General features: G+C 37.3%; 1 protein-coding gene and 1 pseudogene across 1 annotated transcript; one reads left to right on the top strand and one right to left on the bottom strand.

The window, feature by feature from the left end:
* Positions 1-26087, bottom strand: LOC138014249 (tetraspanin-6-like). The gene is made up of 8 exons (XM_068861295.1): positions 25929-26087; positions 21355-21534; positions 18923-19123; positions 10190-10264; positions 8382-8483; positions 4524-4670; positions 4003-4086; positions 1-3009 (listed from the first exon to the last, which is right to left on the bottom strand). Exons 2-8 carry the CDS (start codon positions 21490-21492, stop codon positions 2962-2964), a joined length of 795 nt encoding a protein of 264 aa, XP_068717396.1. The 5' UTR covers positions 21493-21534; positions 25929-26087; the 3' UTR covers positions 1-2961.
* Positions 13326-13885, top strand: LOC138059702 (uncharacterized; annotated as a pseudogene).
* Positions 26088-26785: the final 698 nt, after the last annotated feature.

Below are 26785 nucleotides of genomic sequence, written 5' to 3'. Positions count from 1 at the left end.
TGAGAACTCACAAGTCGCCTTTAAATTTCTGAACGACTTTCTTTAATTTTTTTCCCATAATATCAACTTATTAACGAGTTTTAAGAACTCGGTGTCTTCGGTTAATTAAGATAAACCAGCTAAAGCACCTAGATTATTTTACGACAGCAAGGTAAGTTCACTAAGGCAATTTTAATGTCTGCCTGAAGACAAAACATAGAAGACAGTACAGCAGAAAATAATGAAATCTGCTTAAAGTTATTTGTGGAAAATTTTGTCTCACTATGAAAAAAAAATCTATCGTAAGTGGCCTTTGTCTACTTATACTTCTAAACCTACTGTATAGAGATCCGTGGTACGAATCAACAAAAATACAAAAATTATGATAATTCACTGAAAGATAATAAAAAGAATGAATTAGTGAGCTAGGGAGCCCTTCTTGTGGGTTTCCAAGAAAAGGCTTTTTCCCCTATGGGAATGGCGTTCTCTCAATTTTATACCTCGCTAAATTGTATAAAAATCAATCCAAGAGCTATGATGGCAGAGCAAGCAAATAGCGGAGCTTGGTCTTTCTGTTATTTTAGACTACAGGCACCAAAGGCCGGCTAACTGTGACTTTATCCAGCGGATATATGACTACCTAACAGTTTCACTCTGCGCGATGATTTCAGTGTCCTCCCGTAACCATGAACAAACACACTCTAGGTGATCTAAGAAGATCTAAGTACGGGTGTCCACGTAAACCTTGCACAACGTTCAACGTGAAGGATATTTTACAATCTGTATTGAACTATCCAATGAACAGAGTTATAAAGCCTTTGACAACCCGATTACTTTATCCAGTGGATAAGTCACTATCCAAAGTGAAAAATATGCACCCCATTTAACGTTGGCAGGGTTTTCGACCACGCCTTTAAGACGCTGTTACAATGTGCATTTTTTCGTACAACTTGTCTCCTAACGATATTAGGGAGCTTTAGCAACGACGACGGGAACGGCAACGAGAACGTCATGTAAAAACAAATTCACGTTATTGCGATCACTTCGCGACTATTCCAAGCCTTTTAATAAGACAAAGGTGTTTCAGTCCCTCAGGAATGAAACCATTACGAGCGGCGCTTAATTTAGGGGAGAAAAATGAAAATTTATCTCCATGTGCTGACGTTCTGCATAACACTTCAAACTTCGTAATTTCACGTTGTTGCTTTGCTGACGACGGCAAAGAAATGGACAAAAATGAAAAACGCACGTGCAGGGCGTGCAAAGCTATTGTTTTTGCCCACTAAATATGCAAATTTGTGACGTTCTCGTTGCCGTCGCCGTTGTCGTTGCTAAAGCTCCTTATTGAGACAAGTTGCACGAATCATTGCCCAATGTAACATACCTTGCAACGGCCAAAAACGTTGCGAGACCAGTTGTAGAAACCGTTGCGGAAAGTAGAATTGAGTTCTACTTTCCGCAACGGTTGCAAGGAATTTTTTAAGCATTGAGCGTTTGAACATCTGGGGCCCGTTTCTCGAAAGTCCCGAAACTTTTCGGGTGTCACAATTCTTTCTTTATCTTATGAACGGAGGAATTTTAAGCCGTCAAACTTCACAATCATTCTGCTTTTCGTTGTCCTGAAAACATGTCAAAAGAACAGCTTGTCAAAACAAGCGAATGGCAGTTTTGGAAATGGCTTTCTGGGCCCGAAAACTTTTCGTGACGTTCGAGAAACGGGCCCCTGGTCCCTGGAGATGATTAGAGATGAAGCACCGCACGGGTCTAGAATTCAACGAAAGCTTCCCTTCAAAACATTTCTGAAGGACAAACTATCCTGTAACTATATTGGAACGAAAAAGAGAAGAAATAATTGTGTGGAATATTTATGTTGTAATACCTGCCTGGAGAATTGTACACGTGCGAATGAGCGCGATGCACGTGCATTCGGCACGTGCAGCACAATAATGGGGTGATTTCACATCGTGTTTACGTAAACCGGCAAACAGCAAACGACAAACGGCAGGATACTGCTTGTCATTAAAGCATAAACTATCTTGTTGTAACTTGTCTCTGTTCTTTGAAAAGTTGCTCGACATATCCATAGATATCGAGAAATAAGACAAAATCAATTCAAACAAGTTTCTTTGGTTTTGGCAAAACACAAATTTCAAACTTCAGCCCACCGTTTCCCGTTTGCTGAAGACGAGACGGCGCCAAATCTCTAATTTTTTCCTTCCACATTTAACCAATATATCTAATTAGTCTAAACTAAAACAGTAGATAGCGCTCTGATTGGCTCAAGTACTCAAACTCCAAAATATCCTTTTCTATTCACCTTCGAGCAACTCGCGCGGGATTTGCGACCGAAAATATTGTAATCGTTGCAAAAATAAATGAGTTAACATCATCTTTTTGTGCTGTATTATGTCACTGTTTTAGTACACACTAGAACAACTATTCGCCTCTGTGTCAGTGGCTAGTGGTGGATATTTACCTCGTCACACTTCGGTAAATAGTTGTTAATTGTTTTGTGACGTTGCTGTTGACTGGCGACCCATCGGAACTAGGTGAATGAAGTTCTTCGATAATGGTTCAATTCTCTCAAGTACTGACACATGAATAACACGGAGCCAGTTACTCTTTCAACAAGAAGTGGTTATTTTCTTAAATTGGGAACAAAAACCACTTTAAAAACCTTCCCTTTTTTTCCAGTCTTTTTCAAGAATGGTGGGAAATTCAATTAAATATATTTTATGCAAAATTGAACTTAGGTACAGGTGTACTTCACCCAGTGGAAATCAAGGCACCGTCAGGCAGGACGCTTCATGTCAATAAGAACATGACTTCCTTTTTTAAACGCAACAGGCACCAAACACATACCCATGTAAATGTACAATTCAATTGATAAGAATTAACCTCGGTAATCCTTTCCTTTTGAGTTTATCTCATAAACTGGAGTCACTTCTCAGGTCGTTACACGACTGCGCCGTTTACGGAGGACTAGAAATGCTTCTTCCTTATGATGAAAGTAGCTATAGCCAAAGCGATCTGTGAAAAGCGAATAAGTACATGAACAAGTAATCACATTATTTTGAGTACAATTTGGAATATATATATGCACCAAAGAATTTTTCAGACAAAATTACGGGCGAGTGCAATTTGTAGTCTGAAACATTTACAAGTGATTATACCAAATTACACGAGAAATCCGGTGAGTGCTTTTCAATAATATCGATGACAAAAAAATTGAAATAAATCGACCGCCTTAATTTCTACGAAGTTCATTCAACAGATTGGTTTAAATTTAAATAGATTACAACGTTTGTGAAATTCAAGTCATTCAACGGTAAACTTGTTTCATTTATAATAGACCAATTACGATATATTAAAATTCAGTCCTGAACAAAAGACGTCATATCGAGGCTCTGGGGAATAAATGTAAGGATTTGTATGAGATTATTCCCCAGAGCCTCGAGATATGCCGTTTGTTTTGGACCGAATTTTAATATATCGAAATTGGTCTATTTGCACTCGTGCTACAAATTTGTACCCGTATTAAATCAGAAATGCACTCTTTTTTTAGCAAATCAGATCTGAGTCTTTTTTCCATGTCTATTATTAAAATAAAAAAAATTACTTTATTGAATTTGGTCTCAAGTTTTTCTCGCCGAGCAGTCCTCTTCGAATTTGGAAGACTGGAAATCAAGTCCAATGACCCCAAATGACATGTTGGTTTTTGACAGACGAGGGAAACCAATGTAGCGGAGAAAAAGCTCATGGGACCAGCGAGTGGAAAACCAACTCAATGCGCATACACGTACTGTGTGACGCCGATACACTAACTTTGGAATTTTTTTTCCTCGAGAAAACCTGTCAAAGGATCAGCCTTTTCAAAGACCGCTTTTGAGCTCGAAAGGGGATAGGACTTTTGGAGAACGGGCTTAACAGTGAAATTTGATTTTCGACGTCTCCAATCAATCGACCAACTTTTACGACAGTTTTTGTTATCTTTCACACTCTGTGATAAGAGCGACAACAAACCTCAATTAAAAAAACGACGAGGCCTCCAACTCCAACTATTAAAAGATGACCAACAGTTGAACCCTTAACAGGCTTCAGGCATCCCTAGGGGAAAATAAAGGAATCGTTAGTAAAATGCAAAATTCACTGTAGCGTGATCAACGCTACCGTTTTGAGTTCGTACTGTTGCTAGACCCAAAACTCCTTTGGCAACAAACCTCGAATCAGAAAAATGCAAGCCTAGCGTTTATGGTCGTTTCGCCTACAAGATGATTCGCCCACCATCAAGTCATTTCTCCCATACACGGGGATTGTGCACACTTCGATTTGCCAATTCACGAGACGTGACATAAAGAAAGTTATACATTTAATAGCCTTTGTGGTTTGAAATGGTTGCTCAGTTGATCCATTTAAATACCTCATGTTTTTCGCAATGCAGATTAAAAAAACCTTGGTTGGGGGCGAATCACGTTGTGGGTGAAACGACCGGACGCCCTTCTAACCGTACAAATCTTTCAAAACGGCAGATGTATTTTTCTTACCCCATGATTAATCTTGGTTAATTCAAATTCGAATCCGCAGGCATGGTCTTGCACCTTACAGCAGCTGTCTGGGACTTTATCATATCTATGGCCACCGTACGTTGTATTTCTCCAATCGGCATAGTTGATTACTCCACAACATTTGTTCTGTGTCGAGATGAAAACATTTTACCATGTTGAGTTTACAATGAGAGTGGCTGTGTCGTTCCCCACATTAATAATAATAATAATAATAATAACAACAATAACAATAATAATAATAATAACAATAACAATAACAATAATAATAACAATAACAATAATAATAATAGAGCGAGTTTCAATCAAGTGTCGTAAAACCAAAACCAAAGTAATTACTTTAGCCAATCAAAAAGGATAGAGACAATCCAGTAAACCAATCGAAACTCGAAGTAATTACACAAAGCGCGGGAAAATGTGAAAGCGCGAGCCACGATTGCTTTTGGTTTCACTTCTGATTGGTTGAAATATTGGCGCGAGAACTTTGAACCAATCACTGAGTGAAGTAATCATAAACCAAAGTAGTTCGCTAATTACTTTCGACACTCAATTGAAAACCGCAAGAAGAAGAAGAAGAAGAAGAAGAAAAAGAAGGGCTTTATTTAGCATTTCCAATAGGTGGCTTTTCATTTGCTTAAAAATAACAAAACAAAACAAAAAGAAAAAGAATATAAAATAAGTATGACTGTTTACAGTGTGAAGTAAAAACTACATTAAGTTGAAAGGTTATATTTGAACTTTTTCATTAAATGCTTAAAAGTCACCTTAGAGAATTGATTAAAGTCTACGTAGTTCCTTACACATTCACGTAAACTATTAAAACTCTTAGTAGCTTGATCTTGATAGATATGTGATACCAGTGGGATTTCAAGCTGCATAGCTGCACTGGACCTCAGAGTTCGATTGCGCTTAAATTGCTTCTTTCGCAAGTAACGTGGCCATTCATGAGAGAAAATCGCCTTGTGAACTGACTTCAATATGTTCTTTAACGGGTAACCAATTTAGCTTTACGATATCCTCTCTTTCAACACGTTTACCTATAACAAAGCTCGCACATGCTGTTTGGATTCTTTGCAGGCGTTTAACAAAGTAATGTGGTAAATCAGTTATGATACACACAATTGTAATAAAACTTGGACAGTCCTAGGGCCTGAACTAGCTGCTTGCGTATATTAAATGGCAGAAAGTTCCTCAATTTCTTTGAGATTCCAAGAGTGCGATAGCAATAGGCTGAGACTTGCTTAACATTTTCTTCCCATTTAGGGTGGTGGTCAATATGGGTCCCTAAAAGATACACGTTCTACAGTGGAACCTTGATTTAACGAAGTCGCTGGGGACCGGCCAATATTGTTCGTTAAATCGAGGGTTCGTTATATCGAAAACCTCGATGTAACGAACTTGAGGGGAAACGAACAAACTGTTCGTTATATCGAGGTCATAGTTAATGATGATAACCCACACGATACCAATGCTGTTGCCGTTAAACGGATTCAAGATCAAGGAGGGACGTTGCAGATCGTGGGTCATGTGCCATTGACACTGTCACGTGTATTTCACTTGTTTTTAAAACACGGAGGACAAATCTCAGTGGAAATGACTGGCAAAAGGAGAAACAGGGGCATTGGAATAGAATTTCCGGCTACGTATTCAATGTATTACAAGAAGCCTTCGAAAGTGAAGAAGTTAATAGAACTAATAAGAGACAAAGAAGATAGAGCGGAAGTTAGTTTATGTCTATGACATATAATAAGCCGTTAACTGAAAGGTTGCTGTCTCTTACCAGATGACTGTTGATCTGTTCAGCGTTTATCTTCTGTCGCGTGTTGACATTGTAATTCCTTATATAGAGGTAGATTTTACGTTTGGGCTTCCAGATTATGTTCGTTATATAGAAGAATTCGTTACATCGACGTTCGTTATATAGAGGTTCTATTCCATACCTCTTACTGTAACTTTGGCCGGGACATAGAATATCGTTCGTTATATCGAGGACTTCGTTAAATAGAGGTTCGTTAAATCGAGGTTCCACTGTAAAGAGATGTACTTCCAACTCTTAGGTCAATGTCAGTGTTGTTAACATAACTTCATGATAGGAAGAAAGTTTACTGGAAGATAATAACATGTACTTCGTTTTGCTAGGATTCAAGACCAGGTTTGCTTCGTTCGCCCAGCATTGAAGTTTATCCACATTACGTTGCACTGAGGTAATGCAAGATGTAAGTACACCAGACTCCGATGCTTGATACTGTTTATGGTTGTATCATCAGCATAAATTGATGGCAAGCACAATCAAGTTTCCCTTGCAGGTCAGCAATTTATTCTTTGATTGTCCCTGACGTCACGGCCGCCATGTTGTTGCAAAGAACAACAGCGAAAAAGTCTTTTGGGAATTTGACTCTATTATTATGCAAAACTTGAGCTACATTTTTCTATTGTTTTGGTACCATGGCCGTCTTATCACGTGAGTGCAATCAAAGAATATAATATATATTATTAAATTCTCAACCTCGGATAATGCATTTCGCGTGCTCTGATTGGTTCACTCAATCTCGGTTATCAGCTCATATACCTTGGTTTGACCTTATATGGTAAATGATTGCGCTAAGCATTGCTAAACTAAATTCGCCGGAAAGCGAAATTTCTCATTGAATAAAGCCAAAAAAGAAAAGAAGCCTTTTTTGTGGAAAATTTGCATCAACTCCCACGTTTAGAAGTACGCGAAAGGGCAAGAAATGTTTTTGTGATGAGCCTACGTCTGCCTGACCACAAGGTATTATACAACATCGCATCTTCATCACGTTTTCTCGATTTCTCTCGGATTTTCTCGCTTTTTTCGCTCGAATTTCGTACTTCTTATTTTTTAGAGTTTAAGGAATTTAATAAAACAAGTATTCCATTCACACTTGTTGGATATGAGACTGGTTATAACCAACTCGGCGCTACGCGCCTCGTTGGTTATTTATCATCTCATATCCAACGCGCGCTCATAAAATAATTGTTAATTATATAAGATATAATCCGAGGGGAAGCTGAGAGCTTGTAATGTTTTGATAGCGATGACGATGATGCCGGTGCTATAAATAATGACAAGGGCGATGATGACCTGCCAGGAGATATTTACTAAGGGGAGCATCTTATAATCTCCATTACCGAGTAAATTTACTTCTAGGAACAGGTTTTTCCCCGAAAGTATCATGAAACTCTAAGATAGCTTTGCTTTGATTAGCGTTTACAACAGTGGTATACAAAAATTTGGTTTTATCAACGGAGTTGATAATGTAAATTGGCCACCGTACAGAGATTCTAAAAGCTGACGTTTCTTTAGAAACTACCCCCTTCATTCTTTTTACAACAGTGGGCCTGCTGAATCTCCCAAGGGAGGCGTTCTATAAATAAATCTACTCGGGAAAAGGTGGACTCCAAGGCCAAGTAGAGGCTCCCCTTGATGAGACTGAGCTCCTGGATATGCTTACTTGACACATCCCCTTGATGATGATGACCATGTTGATGACGACGAAGACAACGACGACGACGACGACGACGAAGACAACGATGAAGACAACGACGAAGACGAAGACGAAGACGATGACGACGATGAAGACAACGACAAAGACGACGACGAAGACGAAGACGACGACGACGATGATGCCAACGATAACAATAATAATAATTATGTATTTATATTAGCCAAATAGACCGTTTTAGTTTGTTTTCTGAAGGAAAAGCTTTGGATTTTCCGACCAGTGCAAGACAGAAGTTTGCTTTCTTAGAATTTAAATTCTTTATTAATTTATCAATTCTTGGTGCCTCGTTAGGCCAGAAAAGGAGGATACGCTTTACCTCTGATTGTATTTTGTTAAGAAGAACAAGTGACTGGTATTTTCCAGTTATTCCATACTCTTTAAGTTTGGCATTCATGTCATCCTGCATCTTGTTTCCCACCTAAAAGCCAGAAAATAACGTCTTCAAGTGTTCTAATTATTAGCTAATAATAATAATAATAATAATAATAATAACAATAATAATAATAATAATAATAATAATAATAATAATAATAATAATAATAATAATAATAATATAATAATAATAGCAACTTTATTCATTTAATTCAATGAAAGGGAAGGATACCAGAGGTTATTTTGAATTGAGGGAGGAAAACCGGAGCAGTAACCCGGAGAAAAACCCTCAGAGTCAGATTGAGATCAACAGATACAACAAACAACCCGAGGCCAGATTCCAGAGCGGATTCAGAGGCACCTTAAATAATTGAAAATTTAAGGTAGCTCTGAATCTACTCCACAGAATTGTTTTAAACCTTGCAGAGAGTTTCACCTTGGCCTGCTGATCACTTTTGTGCCAAAAAAAAAAAAATGGGGTCAACAAGTTCGTTTTTCAGATATGAGCATCTAAAGCCAAAATATAGGGGGTTTTCTCAAGGCTTTCCTGTTGCCATGGTAACCTGTTACGTCACAAAAATGACTGCATCTTGTTCAGCAATATATTGATGTTTCACATGGCACCATAACATTGCTGTTACATTATGTGATAAAGTGTTGTAGTGTCAATCCTTCTGATAACAAGGTCCCTTAAAAAAAGTGTTGAAACTGGTGTGAGCCACCTTGAAAGTTAGAAAACAATTTTTAAGAGAATTGTGGTGTTTCCCAGTCAGTCCCATGTCAGTACATTTTTTACGCATTAAATTCACTGTAAAATCTCTAACATACATTGTAAATGTCAGCGGCCTAAAAATTGACATTCTTACTAATTTCATCACGCTCTTTCCATTTCTAGCATCTATTTTGTTCCACAACCATTTTTTTATGATTAATAAGGTCATGTGACACAGTCATACAGAGGCCTATTGCAGTGTGCAAAGAAAGTCATGTCCACTAGCTGGGGACTAGCGGATATGGCAATCAGCCTTTTTACTAGCCTGACCGGCAAGTGAAGTGTTCTTTGGGAATGGAAATATGCATGACCACATTTAATTGCACAAAAGGCTGAAAGGCAGATGGCAAAAGTTTATTATACACGTATTTTAGGAAAACAAGGTTTTGAACTTGTCAAGTAAAAATGAAGCAGCAAATTAAGTAATAATTATTAAAAATTAATAAAACATGTAGTTTAAATAAATATTAAAATTAATTAACCCTTTCACTCCTGTAAGGGCCAATGAGACTTATAGATTTTACTCTGTCTAACGCCAGACAATTTTACTCGTCAATGGGGAATCCCACAGGAGTGAAAGGGTTAATACTCAGCTTGTGAACTTTTTTTGGGCTAGTAAAAATGACTCTTGGGCTAGTAGATGGTATAAAGCCACAGCTCGCCCGAAGGGTAAGCTGTTGGATAGCTTCCAGATGCCTTGAAAGCTCAGGTGGTAGGGCAAGTGCATGAGGTCATCATGGGTTCAATTCCCATTCAAACCTGGAGTTTTTCAAGCATCTTTGCAACTTCTCAAGATTATGAATTCATTAACAGTGACAATCACTTTCACTTAGAAATATTAGTGAGTTTGCATACATAATATTATGGGACTGGACTGTTAATCATGGAAATCGAAGTGACCGATACAATGATTTGATGAACAAAAGATCTTCAAAGTTAACAAATGGGAGAACTTGCCAAAGTGAAAAGAAAATTCTTACCTGGCCAATAAAGACAAATGCCATAATTGCAGCCACAATAGTAAATACAGAAGCTACTATCAAGGTGCAAGCAAACTGAAAAAGAATAAAAGTGAAATACTATGTTAGGTAAACAGTACACAATAATTTATTGCCCCTGTCTACCATGAAAAACTGCGAGTTGTGTACAAGTTCTCAAGGGATGACAGTTCCCAACAGTGGTTTTAAATGGGGGAAGGGGGGCTAGAGATGACCAGTGTTAACAAACCCAGTGAATAAAACAGGGGAAAGGAGAACTATACCAAAACAAGGACGATGTGTGTGGCAACATCATAAAAGCAAATCTTGTCAGTGGGATGATGGGGGTATATAGATATTACATTATTAAACTACATGTACGTGGGTGCATGGGTTGTCTGGATGTAGGGACAAGTCACATTAATCACTGGGGTGAGTGAGGGATTAAAGACATACATATGTATTCGTAGGGGGCATTATGACTAAACTTTCATCAAAATGGTACTTTATTCCAAAGCAATTTCCTGTATATCAGAGGTGTTTGACTTGCAAGGAACATTAAAGACTCTCTGTATACCGAGATGCACCGCATGCAGACGCGGAGGTTTCGTATGATATAAACCCACCATTTCTCAATTGGTGCATTTTTCCTTGTTTACATCTTTTATTTTGTTATTAGAGACATCCATAGGGATTTGTTCTTACTTAGCGCTTGTTGTTACAGCTACATTATCATAGTTTATAATAGGGACAAGATATTTTGTTGTTAAGTGCAATACACAAGTGTTTCAACATGGGTTGGAGGACTAAGCAATAGTCCACTTTCAAATTCCCCGCTCTTTCTAAGAAACCGCTGGATTTTGGTCTAGCCGGCGCAATTTCTGCATCAGGACGAGGCTAACCCTGTATTCGCTTTCCTTCCCTCCTTCTTGCTTTTGTTTGAACTGCGCTACGATTTGAACAAATCGTAGAAAATGGACCAAGAGAAAGGTAAAGAGGGCAAGAAAAGGAAACACTGAAGCCGTGGAAAGGAGTGTGCAGCAGCTGAGTGTAATAGTTATGAATATAATAGCGATGGAAGTGTGTCTGGTTTACGCTGTTTTAAAATTTCCTACGAAGAACCCTGCAAAAGCACGTTGGTGCAATTTGATCAAGCGTCAACACGGAAGAGACGGTTTTCGTGTAAGCGAGAACACTAAAATATGTGAAAAACATTGTAGGAAACAAGAAATAATCAAAGGTGCTGGGGGAGTGAGGAGCAGATTGGGTAAAGGTATGGTGTTGTTTAAGTCTGTGTAATTTTACAATAATGCTGATTTTATGACAGTCTTGTATCACGACTACATCACTGTTGAATTGCATTTTGAAGGAAATCTATTTATATTCCAGCTGTTGAAGTGCGTAGTAATTATGATAATCTTGTATAGTTTGACTTAAAAGAAATAAAACAGTCCATTGTTATGCTATTTCAGGGTCTTTATCCTTTATTTGTGTTCTATGTATACCTTGTGGTATACAATGAAGCCGAAGCTGATTTAAGCTTAATCAGAAATTATGATTCTCAAATCTGTAGGGGTCTACTACCAGAAAACATTTTCTAATTGTAAATTTTTGTTTGCTTCGGTTTGGTTTCATTTCAATTTTGTTAAATGAACTTTCCTTTCCAAACAAAAATCAGGTTTTAGAATGCCTGTAATTATGGACAAATGAAAAAGGGTACCTTAAACTAAATTGAGCTCTAAAATAGAAAAGCTAGTTTTGTGAAGAACTGCATATCTGTTGCATGTCTTCTGTCATGTTTTGTCTGTATGTGATTTTGGAGAGAATTCTGCTACAAAGGTTTATCAAAATCCTCTAACATTGTATCAATGTGCAAAATTCACGTTCTGAATGTAGGAGTGGAAACATCAATATTTAACTGGTCCTCAGTTACACCTTTGCCATGAAAACCTCCAAAGGATAGAAGCAGTTCTTCAACAAAGGCCTGTACATCAACTACAGGTGCAGGAGAGACACTGTGGTCATGTCACACATTGAAATAGTTGAAGAGTTAGGGTCCACATGTCCTCTGGGAGAAGTTGAGGTATACATTTTACTTGCATGCTATGACCTTGTTTTCCCTAGTGGTATTACATCCCTAGAGTCTGGGTCAAGTAGTGCCTCCTTGAACTGACAATAACATTGGGCATGGAAACAATAAAGAAGAATCCTAAACAATGCCCCATCCCTGATAATAAGGAAGACTATTGTCAAGGAGAACAAATGAAAAAAGAGGTTTATATGAGGTGCTACATTACCCCAGTGTCTTAGGTCAGATTCTTTTTCAAGCCCCATGAGATTTCAATTTTTTTTTTAGTGGCAGGGGCTTCTCACTTGTTGACATATTTTAAAATTTGTACTTTTAGGCATGTAGTGTGTATTTTTCTTTCGTTAATGAATGTCTTATTTAATTTACATTTAGTTTACATGTTCCAACAGTAGTGTTGGGAAAGGTGAAGTAGGTGTTCTTTGGGAGATGTTGAGATGGTGTTTGCAAAACACACTGAAGATAAGTCCACCCAGACATGCTTCCTGTTTACCTCTGAAGTTGACTCAATACCCATGGACCATACGTATGCATTTAGCTTTGGAGACATCATTGACATAAAAGAATCAATGCAGTCTAAACAGGAGCAGCATGAAGTTAAGGAGGAAATATTGATAAACCTTAAGAAAAAAGTTGGGCAGCTGCAAAAAGAAATTGATGAGTATAAACAACGGGAATTAATTTTACTCTTGAAAAGTTTAAGAATGACAACTCTGCGATTAAATTTTACATGTAGGCTTTCCCAATTACATAGTGCTACTATTATTCCATAATTACCTCACACCAAAAGTAGCCAAACTACAATACTGGGGTCCAAAAAATGTACCTGACTCGATCCAGACCACATCAGGAGGAAGGGAAAAATAAGCCAGGCCGCACGAGGCAATTAAGTTCTTTAACTGAACTGTTTATTGTCCTTGTTAGATTAACGGTTGGTCTTTTTGTTAGAGATCTAGTTGACAGATTTGGCATTTCTGTACATGGATTAATTTCTTGTATCTACAGTTGCCCCAATTATTCCCTTTCCCTTCTCAGGAATCAGTGCGGAAAAACATGCCGCAACAATTTGCCCTGTACCCTACTACTCGAGTGATTATTGACTGCACAGGGTTTTTTGTGAAGGTACCTGCATCCTCAATGTTGGCCCAGTCACAGACCTTGTCCAACTACAAACACCATAATACATTCTAAGTTTTAATTGGAATTTCCCCAAATGGCCAAGTAATTTTTGTCTCAAAGTTGTGGGGTGGTAGGGTTTCAGATAAGTGCATAAAATTAAGTCTGGGTTAATGCAATACCTTAACCCTGGAGATAACATCATGGCTGATCACGGTTTTGAAAACACCAATATTTTACCCCCAGGTGTTGGCCTTAATATACCTCCATTTAAAGGTGCCAGGGCCCAGTTAACAGCTGAAGAAGTGACTGAAACAGTTCATATTGCTTCTGTGTGAATTCATGTAGAGCGGGCAATAGGGAGAATCAAGAACTATCACATCCTTGATGGCACCCTACCTTTGACACTGGCCCATACTGCAGGTCAAATATTTTCAGTCTGTGCCTACCTAACCAATTTTTTGCCTCCTCTTCTCCCCCCTATAAAAAGCAAATAAAGGGGGAGGCTTGGGTATGAGTTTATTACACTGTACTTTTTTGCTGCACCTTTCAACAACATGCAAACTGTAGTTAATGAATAGCCGCATTTTCCCTGTCTTTAATCATCTTAGCAGTCATCTCAGCAAACAGAAGTTTTAGTTCCACAGGCTCAAAAGTCCATGTCTGGGTTTTGCTTATTAATCATTACTTCATTATAATTGGAAAATAATTATTTTTGTGGGACTGCAGAAGATGTCAAATTAATCTGCATATTGCCTGCTTTAAGAACAAGAAAATCAATTGTTTTCAAATACAAAACAGAAACGAAAAGTACTAACACAAAGGACGTACACATTTTCAAAAGAAATGAACTTCAAATGGATACTCACACCAACTTAACAAATCTATTCATCTGTTGTTCAATTGTAGCTGTTATAATCAATCAATCAATCAATCAATCAATCACTTTATTTAGTAATGCAGGTTACAGAATGGCAGCCAAAAGGCTGATGTGGACCTACAACGAACTAATAAAGTGTGAATCTAAAATAATTTATAAAATCATCCTATAGTACTTAAATATTCAATACGAATCATTAAAATAAGATTCATAGGTAAATAAGTTACGAATTAATCTAAAATTTACATGCAATATAATAAAACTTAAAAATATACAAAATCTCGGTCTTTCATAGCAATCATAGGTGCTTCGAATGAGAAGCTATTTATGTTCTGTGAGAGCCTACGTAAAATGTTTTTAAAACTGTCTTTTTGAATGTTTACATTAAAATTTGTCAGCCTAGCAATAAAATTCCAGATTACAGGTCCTCTATATTGTGCTGATTCCTTTCCCACTTTGTAGTTCACTCTAGGGATTTCAACCTGTAACCCTCCTGTACGTGATGGTCTGTTACCTAACCTCAAATTAAAAGGGGCATATAAGATTTTATCATTTAAAACATCATGCATTAGAAGAAGGAGTCTTCTTTTATATATATAAGAAATTGGCAACCAATTTAGCTCCTCAAGACTTTTATCCTGGTGGATAACTCGTGCAGCTCTTGCATGAATAGGGTTTAAGGATTCCATAATAGAGTAATTGCAGTTTCCCCACACCACAATACCGTACGATACTGCTGGTACAATAGACTTGAAATAAATTTCCTCCAGCACTTTCACAGGAAGCTTCTTCATTCTTTTTAATGCACCCACTTTCTGTGCAAAATATTTTTTTACATGGTCTACATGCATTGCCCATGTAAGCCTATTGTCAATGATTAATCCCAAACAAGTAGTGCGATTCACAACATTAATGAAATTATTTCCAAAGTAGATTGGAGGAACAGGACCAATGAAGCCCGTTTTACTAAGGATCATAACTTCAGACTTTACAGGATGAATACAAAGTTTATTCATTGTACTCCAAAGCAGAAGTTGCTCGAGAATGTTATTTAATTGTGAGCAAACCTGATCAAAGTTCCTCCCCACACAATATAATGTTGTATCGTCTGCATACATAAACACATCTCCAGATGTAATAGCATTAGGGAGGTCATTGACGTAGATAGTATAAAGCCTTGGACCCAGGAGGGATCCTTGGGGAACACCATATTTTACTTCATCCAGATTAGAAGGGTGGCCATTTACCACAGTGTATTGAGATCTGTCTTTTAAATAATCCATCAGCCACTCGTGGAGATTCCCACTTAATCCAATAGCTTGGAGTTTTAATGACAAGACGTTGTGTGAGATGCTATCAAAAGCTTTCTTAAAGTCAACAAATATTGCACCTATAATCACACCTTTATCCATATTCATCTTCCAGGTATCTGTCATTTTTAGTAACATGCCTTCTGATGATAGACCTTTTGTAAAGCCCCACTGTGAAGGGCTTTTTAGAGAGGAGTTACTTAGGTGCTCATCAATTATGTTACAAACCTGATGTTCAAGTAATTTACTTGGAATACACAGCAAAGATATAGGTCTGTAGTTGGCAATGTCAGTTCTAACTCCCTTTTTAAAGATAGGGGTAACCTTTGCTCTTTTCCATGAAATGGGAACAGCTCTTGTGACAAAGCTGCGCTTGAAGATATTTTCCAAGCCATTAATGATTGCAGGGCCGGCTAGAGAAATAATTGTACTTGATATACCATCAGGGCCTGCTGCTTTGTTACTTTTGATATTCTTAAGACTTTTGAGAATATTTCCAGAATCCAGAACCAAAGAGTTGCAGGAAGGTGCCGAGACTCTATAAATATGTTGTATATCGGTTTGGTTTGGGATGTTAGGGAAGTTTTCTGCGACATCTCTGCCAATATTTACAAAATATTGGTTAAATAAGTCAGCCTTCATGTCATCATCCAAAACCTCCAAGCTGTTTTCATCTTTGACTGGTCCAATTCTGGAGGACTTCTGGCTACCAGATATGCTATGTACAGTTTTCCAGAACATACGTGAGTTATTGGCTTTATCAAACTTTTCCTTCCAATATTGAGTCTCTGCAGATCTTAATAAAGCTGTGACTTGATTTCGAGCGAATTTATATTCCTCCCAGTATGGCTTGGTATTTGGCGTACCATCACAAAGATTTAAGAGTTTATACCGCTTGTTCATGGCTTTGCGTATTTCACTGTTCATCCATGGGAGTGAATGCTGTCTAATTTTAACTAGACGTTTCGTAACATGGCTATCAACAACATCTTTAAACATTGTTTCCCAGGCCCATGTTACGTCGTCTATTTCATCAAAAGTAGAACAAATCCACCATGGTGCGGTTTCAAGGTCGTTCTGAAGAGATTTTGGATCTTCCTTAACTCCTTTGAAGTTCTTGACTTGTTTTATTACTGGCGGGGAATTGCGTGACTTTGCCAATTTAAATGAAATGTAAATAAATTTGTGGTCAGCGATGCAGAAATCGATAACACCAGCACTATTAACCTTTGGCATGTTGTTTGTGCAAATTAGATCTATGATTGTACTGGAATGTTCTGTTACTCTGGTAGGATTCTTAATAACATTTTTAAAATTAACGAGTTGCAGGACATCTTTAAACTTTTTGCCATTTCCAGAGTTGTCTAGCATATTCGAATTGAAGTCCCCGGTGATGATGACATTTTTTCTGTTCGCAGAGATTCTCTCAAGAATTGGAAGAAATTTATCGTAGAAACCCTCGGAATCTGGAGGACGATATATACAGCCAACAAGAAGTCTTTGAGATTTGACTTTGAGTTCTAGCCATGTTGCTTCAATGTCGCAATTATTATATTTTGCAATTGAAATACAATCTAAGGAATCTTTGAAATAAACAGCAACTCCGCCGCCGATTTTGCCGAGACGATCCTTTCTTTGAAGCTGGTATCCTTGAATAGCGATTTCATAGCTCTCTACGGCCGGAGACAAATGAGTTTCTGAGACAGCTAGGACATCTAAGCCAGTATGAAACAACAGGAATTTTACTTGCGGCAAATTCTTGTGAAGTCCTCGAGCGTTTGTGTGGCCCACTGTTATGTCATACCTTCCATGATGTTTAATCGTAGAGAAAGCGCTCAACAATAAGTTTTCTGTGGCATTACTTCTTCTAGATACAGGCCCAGGGTTTGGTGAAACATCACCAGCAAACACAATCCTATAGTTTAGTTGATAACCAGAAACGGCATTAGAATAATAACGAAGCCTTGAAGACAGGAAACGCTTTCCACGATATTTACGAGATTCAAGATGGCGGAATGACGTTCTGGAGTAAACAGCGTCTTGGCAAAATTCTGCTTGTTTGAACAAGTCAAACAAGGAAAGATGAACATCTGTTCCTCCAATCACTCTTAGGTCTTCATTTAGAGTAATGGCGCTAGAGAATAACAAGGATAAACATACTAAAAAGCTTCCAAAGACCGGAGCTCTCGAGAGGCGTGCCATCCTGAAGGTCACCAAGCATGCAGTATGTTCTTTTCATCCGAGCTGCGGCTTACTCCAGGAGAGTTCGATTTTAATTATTGTTGTGTGTTTTTTGTCTCAATTTTCTTTGTCTTTTTCCTGGTCTTCTTGTTTATTTTTTGAAGCGATTCTGTGACTAACATCAAATCCAACTTTCAATCTGTGATTTCTTAAGAATCCAATTTATATTTTAAAAATGTATAAATAATAAATAATAAATAAAAAAAGTAGAAATCAGTCTTGTGTTATAGAACTTCAGAAAATCATCAAGTGTTGTGTGTTCAGAAATTAAAGTGCACCTTAATTAAACCCCATTGTTTTTGTTTGTTTTTTTTTTTTCACTCACATAAATTTGCAAAACTTATTGAGTAAATAGGTGCAAAATTGTTTTTAATAGGTTAATGGGGACATAGTTTTGCAGTGAGTGATTAATAATTAAATCTCTTGATTTTCTGTGCCTTTTTGAACGTCAAGAATCCCACTTATTAATTTGGTTAATGAATGAGTTTTAGGAGCATGGGTCTGGAAAGTGCCATGAGATAAATATTTATGAAGAAACTGATTTTCAGATAATTTGTTGACTACAAGGGAGAAATGTGAGGATAAAAAAAAAAGAATGCCAGCGATGTTCCAGTGCCATTTAATTCCTGCAATGTGAGAACTTAAAAGAAGGTACAGCTGTATATTATTCCTAGACATTTAAAGAGCATTATGGGTACTGAACAGACCAGGAGGATGAAAGAAATGGGTCGCCTTCGTAAAACAGAAGTGTGCTAAATAGGAGCCATGAAAGCATTTGGTGATTTCCTCCAAGCATTTTAAGCTGAGGACTTCACACAGTTCAAGTGGCAAGGTACCGTGCAGTTACACTGTATTAGCCTACAAGAGCACATATTCAAACAGATTTAATTGTGTTTGAATGTGCTTCTGAGTGCTTAACTGCAGCGTGTAGCGTACCACTTGAACTTTGCATCTACATACTAATAATATGAAAAGTGCTACATACAGGATGGCAGCAGGAATTGAGCAAGAGGTTCATGCTGGTGGTGCATGCTTGCAATTCAATTTATTATAAGGGCTGCATTTGAGTAATAAGGTCTGAAATTTTTCCTTATAATACTTACTACCAATGAATCTCTTCTAACAGCAAGCTCCTCCCTATAGTTTATTGCAAAGATCAAATAGCCTCCAGCCAGGACGCTTGTAATTCCACCCAACAGAAGGACAATGGGAGCTGCACTATATGAAACAGATGAAACTGCAACATAATGTTGCTCCGCAACCAGTACTCCAACGCCAGCACCAAACAAGAATATACCTAAAACCTGTTAAGAGCATTACAAACCAACATTATGAAAAATAGTATGACTAGCCTCAGATCCAGTAATTGTGAAGAACAGCTCACACCCACCGACTGTCGGCCGACTGACGGTCGACTGCTGGCCAACAGATAACCGACAGGTTACCAACAGATTACCAACAGTCAGCAACCTGAAAATTAACTAAACTAAAATGAGAACAATTTACTGACAGGTTACCAGCAGTCGGCAAGGAGGAAAAAAATCCAGCAAATAACTTATTTTAATAATATATTTTCTCTACATACTGTACTTACTAAACGAAAACAAGAAACGACTTTAGCACATTTTCCTTTTTGAATCGCCCTATAACACATTGCGAGCTAGCTGGGATGTTTTAGTACGTCAAACGTTCTATATTTTCACTCTTCCTGGTAGTGCTTATGATAGGTCTTCTATTCATCACAGCACTTTCGACATTACTGTTTCCCATACAGTAACAGTGTCACTTTCAAATGCGGTTTGGGTCATAAGTAGCGCAATAATTACGAAATGTTGTTGCTGACAACTTACCGACACTTCACCGACAGGTCACCAACAGTTTGTCAACAGTCGGTCGACAAACGGCCGACAAACAGTAAAGTGTCAGCCAACAATTTTGACCAAGACTGTCTGCTGTTTGTTGGCCGACTGTGGGCTGATAGTCGGTCGACAGTCGGTCGATGTGAGCTGTTCTTCACAATTACCTCAGATCCTATACATGTATGTCAAGTCAAATAAGTAAATAAATACTGTTGTCTTGATATTCGATCTGGGGCTTTAAATTTCATACTTGTAACCATGCTTCAACAATATTTGTTTCTTACATGCCAATATTTCCCACTCATATTGTTAAATTTTATTTTTCAGCTGTACTTGGTTTAATCCAGCTTGAAAATGAAATTTCTTTTTCAATAAAATGCCCCACAAGGCTCAGTGGCACATTATTTTTTCAAATACCTACACTGTACAATGTACATGTAGCTAAAATAATAAATAGAGGATAATTTATTATTACATTGGCCACTTGGGGATAACAATTTTATCTTTGAGTCAGCACAAGAATATAAAATTGGTATCCCCAAGCGATGATGTAATGTTCTGTTTATAACATAGATATTGATAAAATGTCCAAATTTAAAACAATTTGTTTTCTTCATTTGAATAGAAATGATGAAAAAGTGGTCACTAACCGCTAAAACATGCATGTGAAACAAGATATGAAAGTTATGAAAAGCAAATCATGATAATGTTTAAGTTTGCAATAAAAATGTTAATGTAGTAGAGCAGAATTATATTGAAGCATAAAAGTATCTTACAATGAAGACGAAGCTCGCGTTTTATTGGCTAATCGTGTTCATTACCATGACAACACCTATATCCTCACATGTGAAAGATAAAAATTATATATTCACTGCGTGTGGTGAAGATATGATTTTTTAGTAAAGGGAGAAATCCTGGTATTTCATCAGTATCTAATTACATAATTATAATGTCTTTTCTCACATACCTTTAAAAATAATTATTTATCACATTACATACAGTATTATGAGCAATTACTGTCACTACATGTATATTCTATGGTACAATTTTGCTGGGAAATCTTTTCAAGAAAGACTATTGATGGGTTCCATTAGTCAGCAGAGTAGTGAACTACTGTGTGAGAGGTCAAAAGTTAGAATCTTCTGGGCTGACAAAACCAACAATCAGGGTCTGAGATTAACCCAATAGAAATTGCTGTCTTTGTTATTTAAATGTACATAGGAAATAACTCTATTCTTCGATAGTAAGAATTTAAAACCACAGGCCCCGAATCACAGCCTTTGTTCTGAACACCGTGGGATATTCATTCAAGAACCCACATGCTGTTCAAAGTGAGTAGAAAATAATTTCATACATTGTGGTCTTTGGTTGACCTAGCTGGCTAAATTAATGATTGAGCTGGAAAAGGCTTATGAGAGAATGTGACCATAAAAACAAAATACAAGTACAGATGTACAGAAAGAGGTCAGATTATTTGCAGCATGTCTGTCATTTTAAAAACTGAAGTAAGGCTACTAGTAAGCTTGACAGTTTCAGGAGGTGACTCCTGGCAAACTAAATTAATACAGTGTACATATAAATAAAAAGTCTAAAGGGATCAACGGTGTATGGACAGTCTGTCAATATTGCAGGCACAAAAAAATTAAAAAATATTGTTTAAAAAAACTCATACTTACCACAGCCCCTACACCAAACAGAGGGAAAACTTTGTTTGTATAAAGATGTTCGTGCTGCGGTAAGGGCCACATATTCGAACCTTCTGTGTCAGTGTCAAACTTTTCTGATTTTGTCTTAACCTCTTCGTTTTCCATCATCCAAGCAAAATCAATGATATTGTTCAGTCACATAAATACAATCTAGAAAATTAAAAGAGCTTTAGTGTTAAATTACTTAGGAAAAAAAAAAGCTTGCCCAGTAACAAGACGTACTATCCCAAAATAAAAAAAAATTACAACCTCTATAAAATAATACTATTGTCCAGACTGTACAACTGGCCAATCTAGCAGACGGCAATTAACTTGCTGTCTAGACACTATTAGGAACTAGAAAATCATGACACACTAATTCCTAAAAATTAAAGCAACAAGCATCTTCAATGAAGGCTACCAGGGATATATCGATGTCGTTATTAGCACCGGCTGCCGGTGAAAATCGCCGCTTGAGAAAGGGGTGATTGCCGGCTGAATTTTGGCCGTCGATTGAAGTGACTGAGAAGATAATGCAAATTATTCTCTACAAAGTTTAAAAGTAATTTGATGTGTTAACAAAAAAAAATTGAAATATCTGTTAGTATATGGATTATCACTAGAATTTATCGATACTGGAAATGAAATAAAAGCGTTATACTGTTCTGTGTTTGTCTTCTCTTTCCCCGTATTCGCCAAGTGTTGCGAGACACTGCATGGAACGAATCTTGTTACCAGGTCCATTTGATGCTCAGAGCAGAAACTTACCACCTCAATAGAACCTCCAACCGGATGAATTTATTCTTAGCTACATCCCTGGGCCACAACATTGACAGTTACATGTACAGGACAGCAACATTAATTATTTTAAAGGCCCACTTTTGCCAAAAAGTCATTGTGATTGCTTGTTTTTGTTTTAATTCAAATTAATGACAGCTAGTCCAAATACATGACCCGATTGACTGGATGTACTCACAAAAAGACAGGCAAATCACACGGGAAACAACATCTCAGCTATTCGGATAATTTTGTGTTATATGAAATTCAGTCATGGTGTGCATTGACTTTTGGCTGAATGTTGGAGGGGGATTTAGGGGGGAAGGGAGGGTGGTGCAGAAGTCAATGGATTGAGATTGGATACCTTGAATCTTATTACCCTTAATGTCACAACAATAAAACAATATTAATTGGCAACTTGTTTCTTTAACATCTAATTCAGTGTGTGACTCAACTGAAGTAGGAAATTCCAGATCTTACTTACAGGTAGCCAACATTTTGCAATTTTAAACCTCACAGGGGTAGTCCATATGGAAAGCATGGTTTAAGAGTTTCCCATTATAGTTTTTCGGATACAAGGCGGACTCGGTTATAAGATGCTCCTTTAACCCATTGACTTCCAAACCGGCCATGCCTGGCAGCAAACATGGCAGCTTGACCTAATAGGCCTCTACCCTCTCTCCCTTAGTAAATCTGTTTTTTTTTTTTTTTTGTTATAGAGATTTATTAGGATAATTGACCAATCATCTGTTATCTTGTGAGCATATTTTGACCGCTGATAAAAGAATCAACAAGCTCTGGCTTGGTCCTTTTAACTGCGTGATCAAATTACCGGATCAAATTTGCGGAGACCAGAAGAGTGATTTTACATGGTTCTTCATCTCAAGTCAGCCTGCAGTGGTTCAAGGTGCATTGAGTTCGACGGGTTTCTGCCAAACAAGAGTCTCTTTATCTAAATGGACTTATTAGCATGGGTATTTATCACTATCGATTCCTGGTCATGATCCAAAATCCTGGTCCTGAAAGTTTTCAGAATGTATTACATTGAAGGAACTCTGATTTGCATACACACTGTTCAACCACAACTACATACTCTCATGCTGAATTATTTAGTATTCGTCATCGCTACAAATTATTGTTCTCTTGACTATTGTTCCTGTATTGAAGTCAATTGGTGTTTTTAAATATCAAGGACATAGAGGCGGTCGACAAAGCAGTCAGTAAAAGATCCATGTGCGCATTCCCTGTGCTTATCATCCAGACATCGCTCCCTTTAACTCAACGATCTCTCGAACACTTGTTCATGTTGAGCGAATATGTCCACAAGCGAAAGAGGTTTCCAGCTTATTAATTAAAATATTCACAATGTCAACTTTGGTGGAAGAAATGGAAATGCCTTCATTACTGGCCATCCCACCTCACCTCCTCTAATTCAAAACAATGTGTATGAAGAGGTGATCACTGACAATCACAACCAGGAAACGCCGTTTGGTTTAATTCAAGATCTCCGAAAAATAAAATCGACGAATTTCCAGCATCTCTTGTGTATAATAACATAAACATTGCCGCTGTAACTGAGACGTGGTTTCATGAAGATATTTTGGATAGTTTTATCTCTGTTGACGGATATGAAATACATCGAAAGGACCGGCAGCTAGGAAGAGGCCGTGGTGTCTAATTATGGGCATTCACAAGCTCTCAAATTTAGCTTTTAAATTATGTTGGTCAACTGATGAGTTTTTTGCAAATAACAAGTTTTTTTTTGTCCTTTCAGTGATAGTCTTTGAAGTGCCAAGAGCACCTTTCTTCACAAAACATGATAGTAACTTATCAATTAACTTAATTAATTTTGCGGTTTTGCATATTTTGAAAAGCACAAAACTAATTGTGGAATTTTGTCTGGGCAGTGGCATTTAGTGTATAATTTTTGCGCTTACACCTGCCAGAAACAAAGCGATTGGAATAAATTCTGCAGAAGAAGTGATTTAGGAAAACATTTAACGATAAAAAACTGCAATAATTAAAACATAACAAAACATACTTTAAAATACTAAAAACTTGGTTAGAACTTTGTTAAAAAAACAATGACGTTTCGACATAAGCTAAGTCAAAATTATTTTAAAATTGCAAACTACTAAAAAAGCAATAGTTGATAAGGAGCCTGTATAGTGAAAGAAAGGAAAAATGAGACTTGAACAAAGCGTTTGGCACATAGAGTTTGCCTTAAGATATTCAAATTAGGGTTGAGACTCTTAATGAGGAGCACTTCATAAACCAAGCAATCAAATTTGCCCCGGCATTTTTTTAAGACCTTAAAAGGCATTCTTTCAAAAGATCTTTACTACCGTGAGCTTGCAAAAATAAATTTTGAACAGTTTTTATCCACTGAGTGATTAAACTTAACTGTAAACTGCACCAGTCATATTTTGAGTTGTAATATATATTTTTTGAAGCACTTTATTGGTTAGCAACAAAAAACTTTCTTGATTACTTAACATGCTCTGTTTCGAAAAATCTACCTTTGCCTTTCCAGTTGGGCCTTAAGCCAATTGTTTTCAATCACTTTTTAGCAATATTCTTACATCAACTGGAAGTTCACCATTTCTTCTTCAAGGTGAACTTAATTGTAGAACTCAGTCTCTTGTGTGCATTTACTGCGCATATGGTTCAATTTTAACACTCACTTACCACTGCTATATCACCAAAATTGGCCAAGTAACCCTTACACATCACATGCAGAAAGTAGACTTATTCAATCATTGGGTTAATTGTTTTGAAACAAAGTATGAGGTTGCATTCCTTAGATGTTTATGTGAGCTATTAAATATAGAAAGGAAACAAATAATAAGAAACCATAAATCTACTTCAGAAATTCCAGCAAACTGGAAGAAAGAGGAGAGAAATTTACAGTCTAATGGACGCAGAGAAAAAATAAGAACTTCTTTCAAATTGTTTTGAAAAGTACAGGTCTATGGACCCATTGAAAAAACAGACTCTTTCAAATAAAGATGAAAAGTATAGGTCAATGAACTCACACGATAAAGAGCAACTTCTCTCAAATAGATTCTTGTAACACCTATATACCTTGTTTTGTGGTGTACAATAAAATTATTATTATTATTATTATTATTAGTAGTAGTAGTAGTAGTAGTAGTAGTAGTAGTAGTAGTAGTAGTATTAAACTGTCAACAAAAGTACAAATAACCTGGCAGCGCATGAGTATAGGCTACTTACTGTACTTAGAGCCTCTTGTTTGTGGGTTTTTTGTTGTACAACACTAGGAATTAAAGACCGGTGCGAGGCCACCATTTTGGATCTGCAGTAAAGGAAACACTGGGACGATTGTGACATACAAGATGGTGGCAAAGGATCAATAAGAACCATCCCTGTACGAGTTTTGTTGTAAAAAGATACTCAGCTATAAGACACACCTTGAGTTTAGATCACATTTTGGGCCAACAAGCAATTTCTTTCCGTTCGATACCTTGTGCCCAAAATGTGATAACTGTTTGCAAAAAACAGTTTGGTATGGTAGGCTTTAGCGGCAGAGAAGATCGAAAGCTTTATCATGTTTTGTCTTTCTTCTTGGAAAATTTGCTTACAATTAAATCTACCGCCCCGAGACCAGCAAAACTGTTGGGGAGATTTCAAATCATCGCCTCTTTGTTAGCTTATTAAATTCAATTCTGTACACAATAAACAGTGTACAGTTCAATTCCAAAAGATAAAATCGAATACCTCAGTCAGTCAGAGAAATAATGTAGGACAAACATGACGGACTCGCTCACCTTCAAATCCGCTGTGAAATTTACTTTCGTCTAGAGACCCTATGAGGATAAAGATTAAGCTTCTCCAGTTAATTTTTCTGTCGAAGTTAGAAGACAATCAAAGCAGACGAAAGGATCGGAAGAAACAGGCGGTGGCACACTAAGTTGGAACCCAAGGTCCACGTTTTTGAGCGCCGAGGAAGACACGCGAGGCACTGGAGACAAGGGTGCGGTTAAAATATCTTACCATGGACTACGGACTATGGACTATTAATGGCAAAACTGTCTGTTAGGCCGCAGATTACTAAACAGTGTCTGCCTTTTGTTTTTATTTGCCTACTTTATATTTTTGTGTCGCAATTTAAGGAAACAAAAAAGGAAGTTTTAAATGGACTCTTCGAAAAAAGTAGTCAAAAATGACGAATAGTAGAAGGAACAAACCTGAACAGGAGCTTGATGGGCTCCTGACCTGAACAAGCAGATCACCATTGCTAACAATTCATACTCTTGACCAGCGCTTTGATTTCTGTGAAAAGGGAAAGGTTTGCCTAGATATTCAAATTAGGGTTGAGACTCTTAATGCCGGGAGCATTTCATAAGCCAAGCAATCAAATTTGCCCCGGCATTTTCTTATGACCTTAAATTGGCATTCTTTCAAAAAATCTTTCCTACCGTGAGCTTGCAAAAATAAATTTTGAACAATTTTTATCCACTGAGTGATTAAACTTAACGGGAACATAGTTTTTCAGTGAGTTATTAACCCATTGATTCCCAGGGGTTCCCCATTGACGAGTAAAATCGTCTGGCGTTAGACAGAGTAAAATACTAACAATTCACACTCTTGACCAGCGCTTTGATTTCTGTGAAAAGGGAAAGGT

Source organism: Montipora capricornis, chromosome 8, assembly GCF_036669925.1.
Source record: "Montipora capricornis isolate CH-2021 chromosome 8, ASM3666992v2, whole genome shotgun sequence".
Classification (NCBI taxonomy): domain Eukaryota; kingdom Metazoa; phylum Cnidaria; class Anthozoa; order Scleractinia; family Acroporidae; genus Montipora; species Montipora capricornis.
The sequence above is the reverse complement of the archived record's forward strand: the minus strand, read 5'-3'. Positions and strand labels throughout refer to the sequence as shown.

What these genes read in the sequence shown, in the direction of transcription:
- LOC138014249 (XM_068861295.1), bottom strand. Translation starts at nt 21,492, where the DNA reads ATGATGGAAAACGAAGAGGTTAAGACAAAATCAGAAAAGTTTGACACT. An exon ending in TGTTTGGTGTAGGGGCTGTG is followed by an intron (nt 19,124 to 21,354) that starts GTAAGTATGAGT and finishes TGCTCTTAACAG; the next exon opens with GTTTTAGGTATATTCTTGTT. An exon ending in TTAGAAGAGATTCATTGGTA is followed by an intron (nt 10,265 to 18,922) that starts GTAAGTATTATA and finishes ATTCTTTTTCAG; the next exon opens with TTTGCTTGCACCTTGATAGT.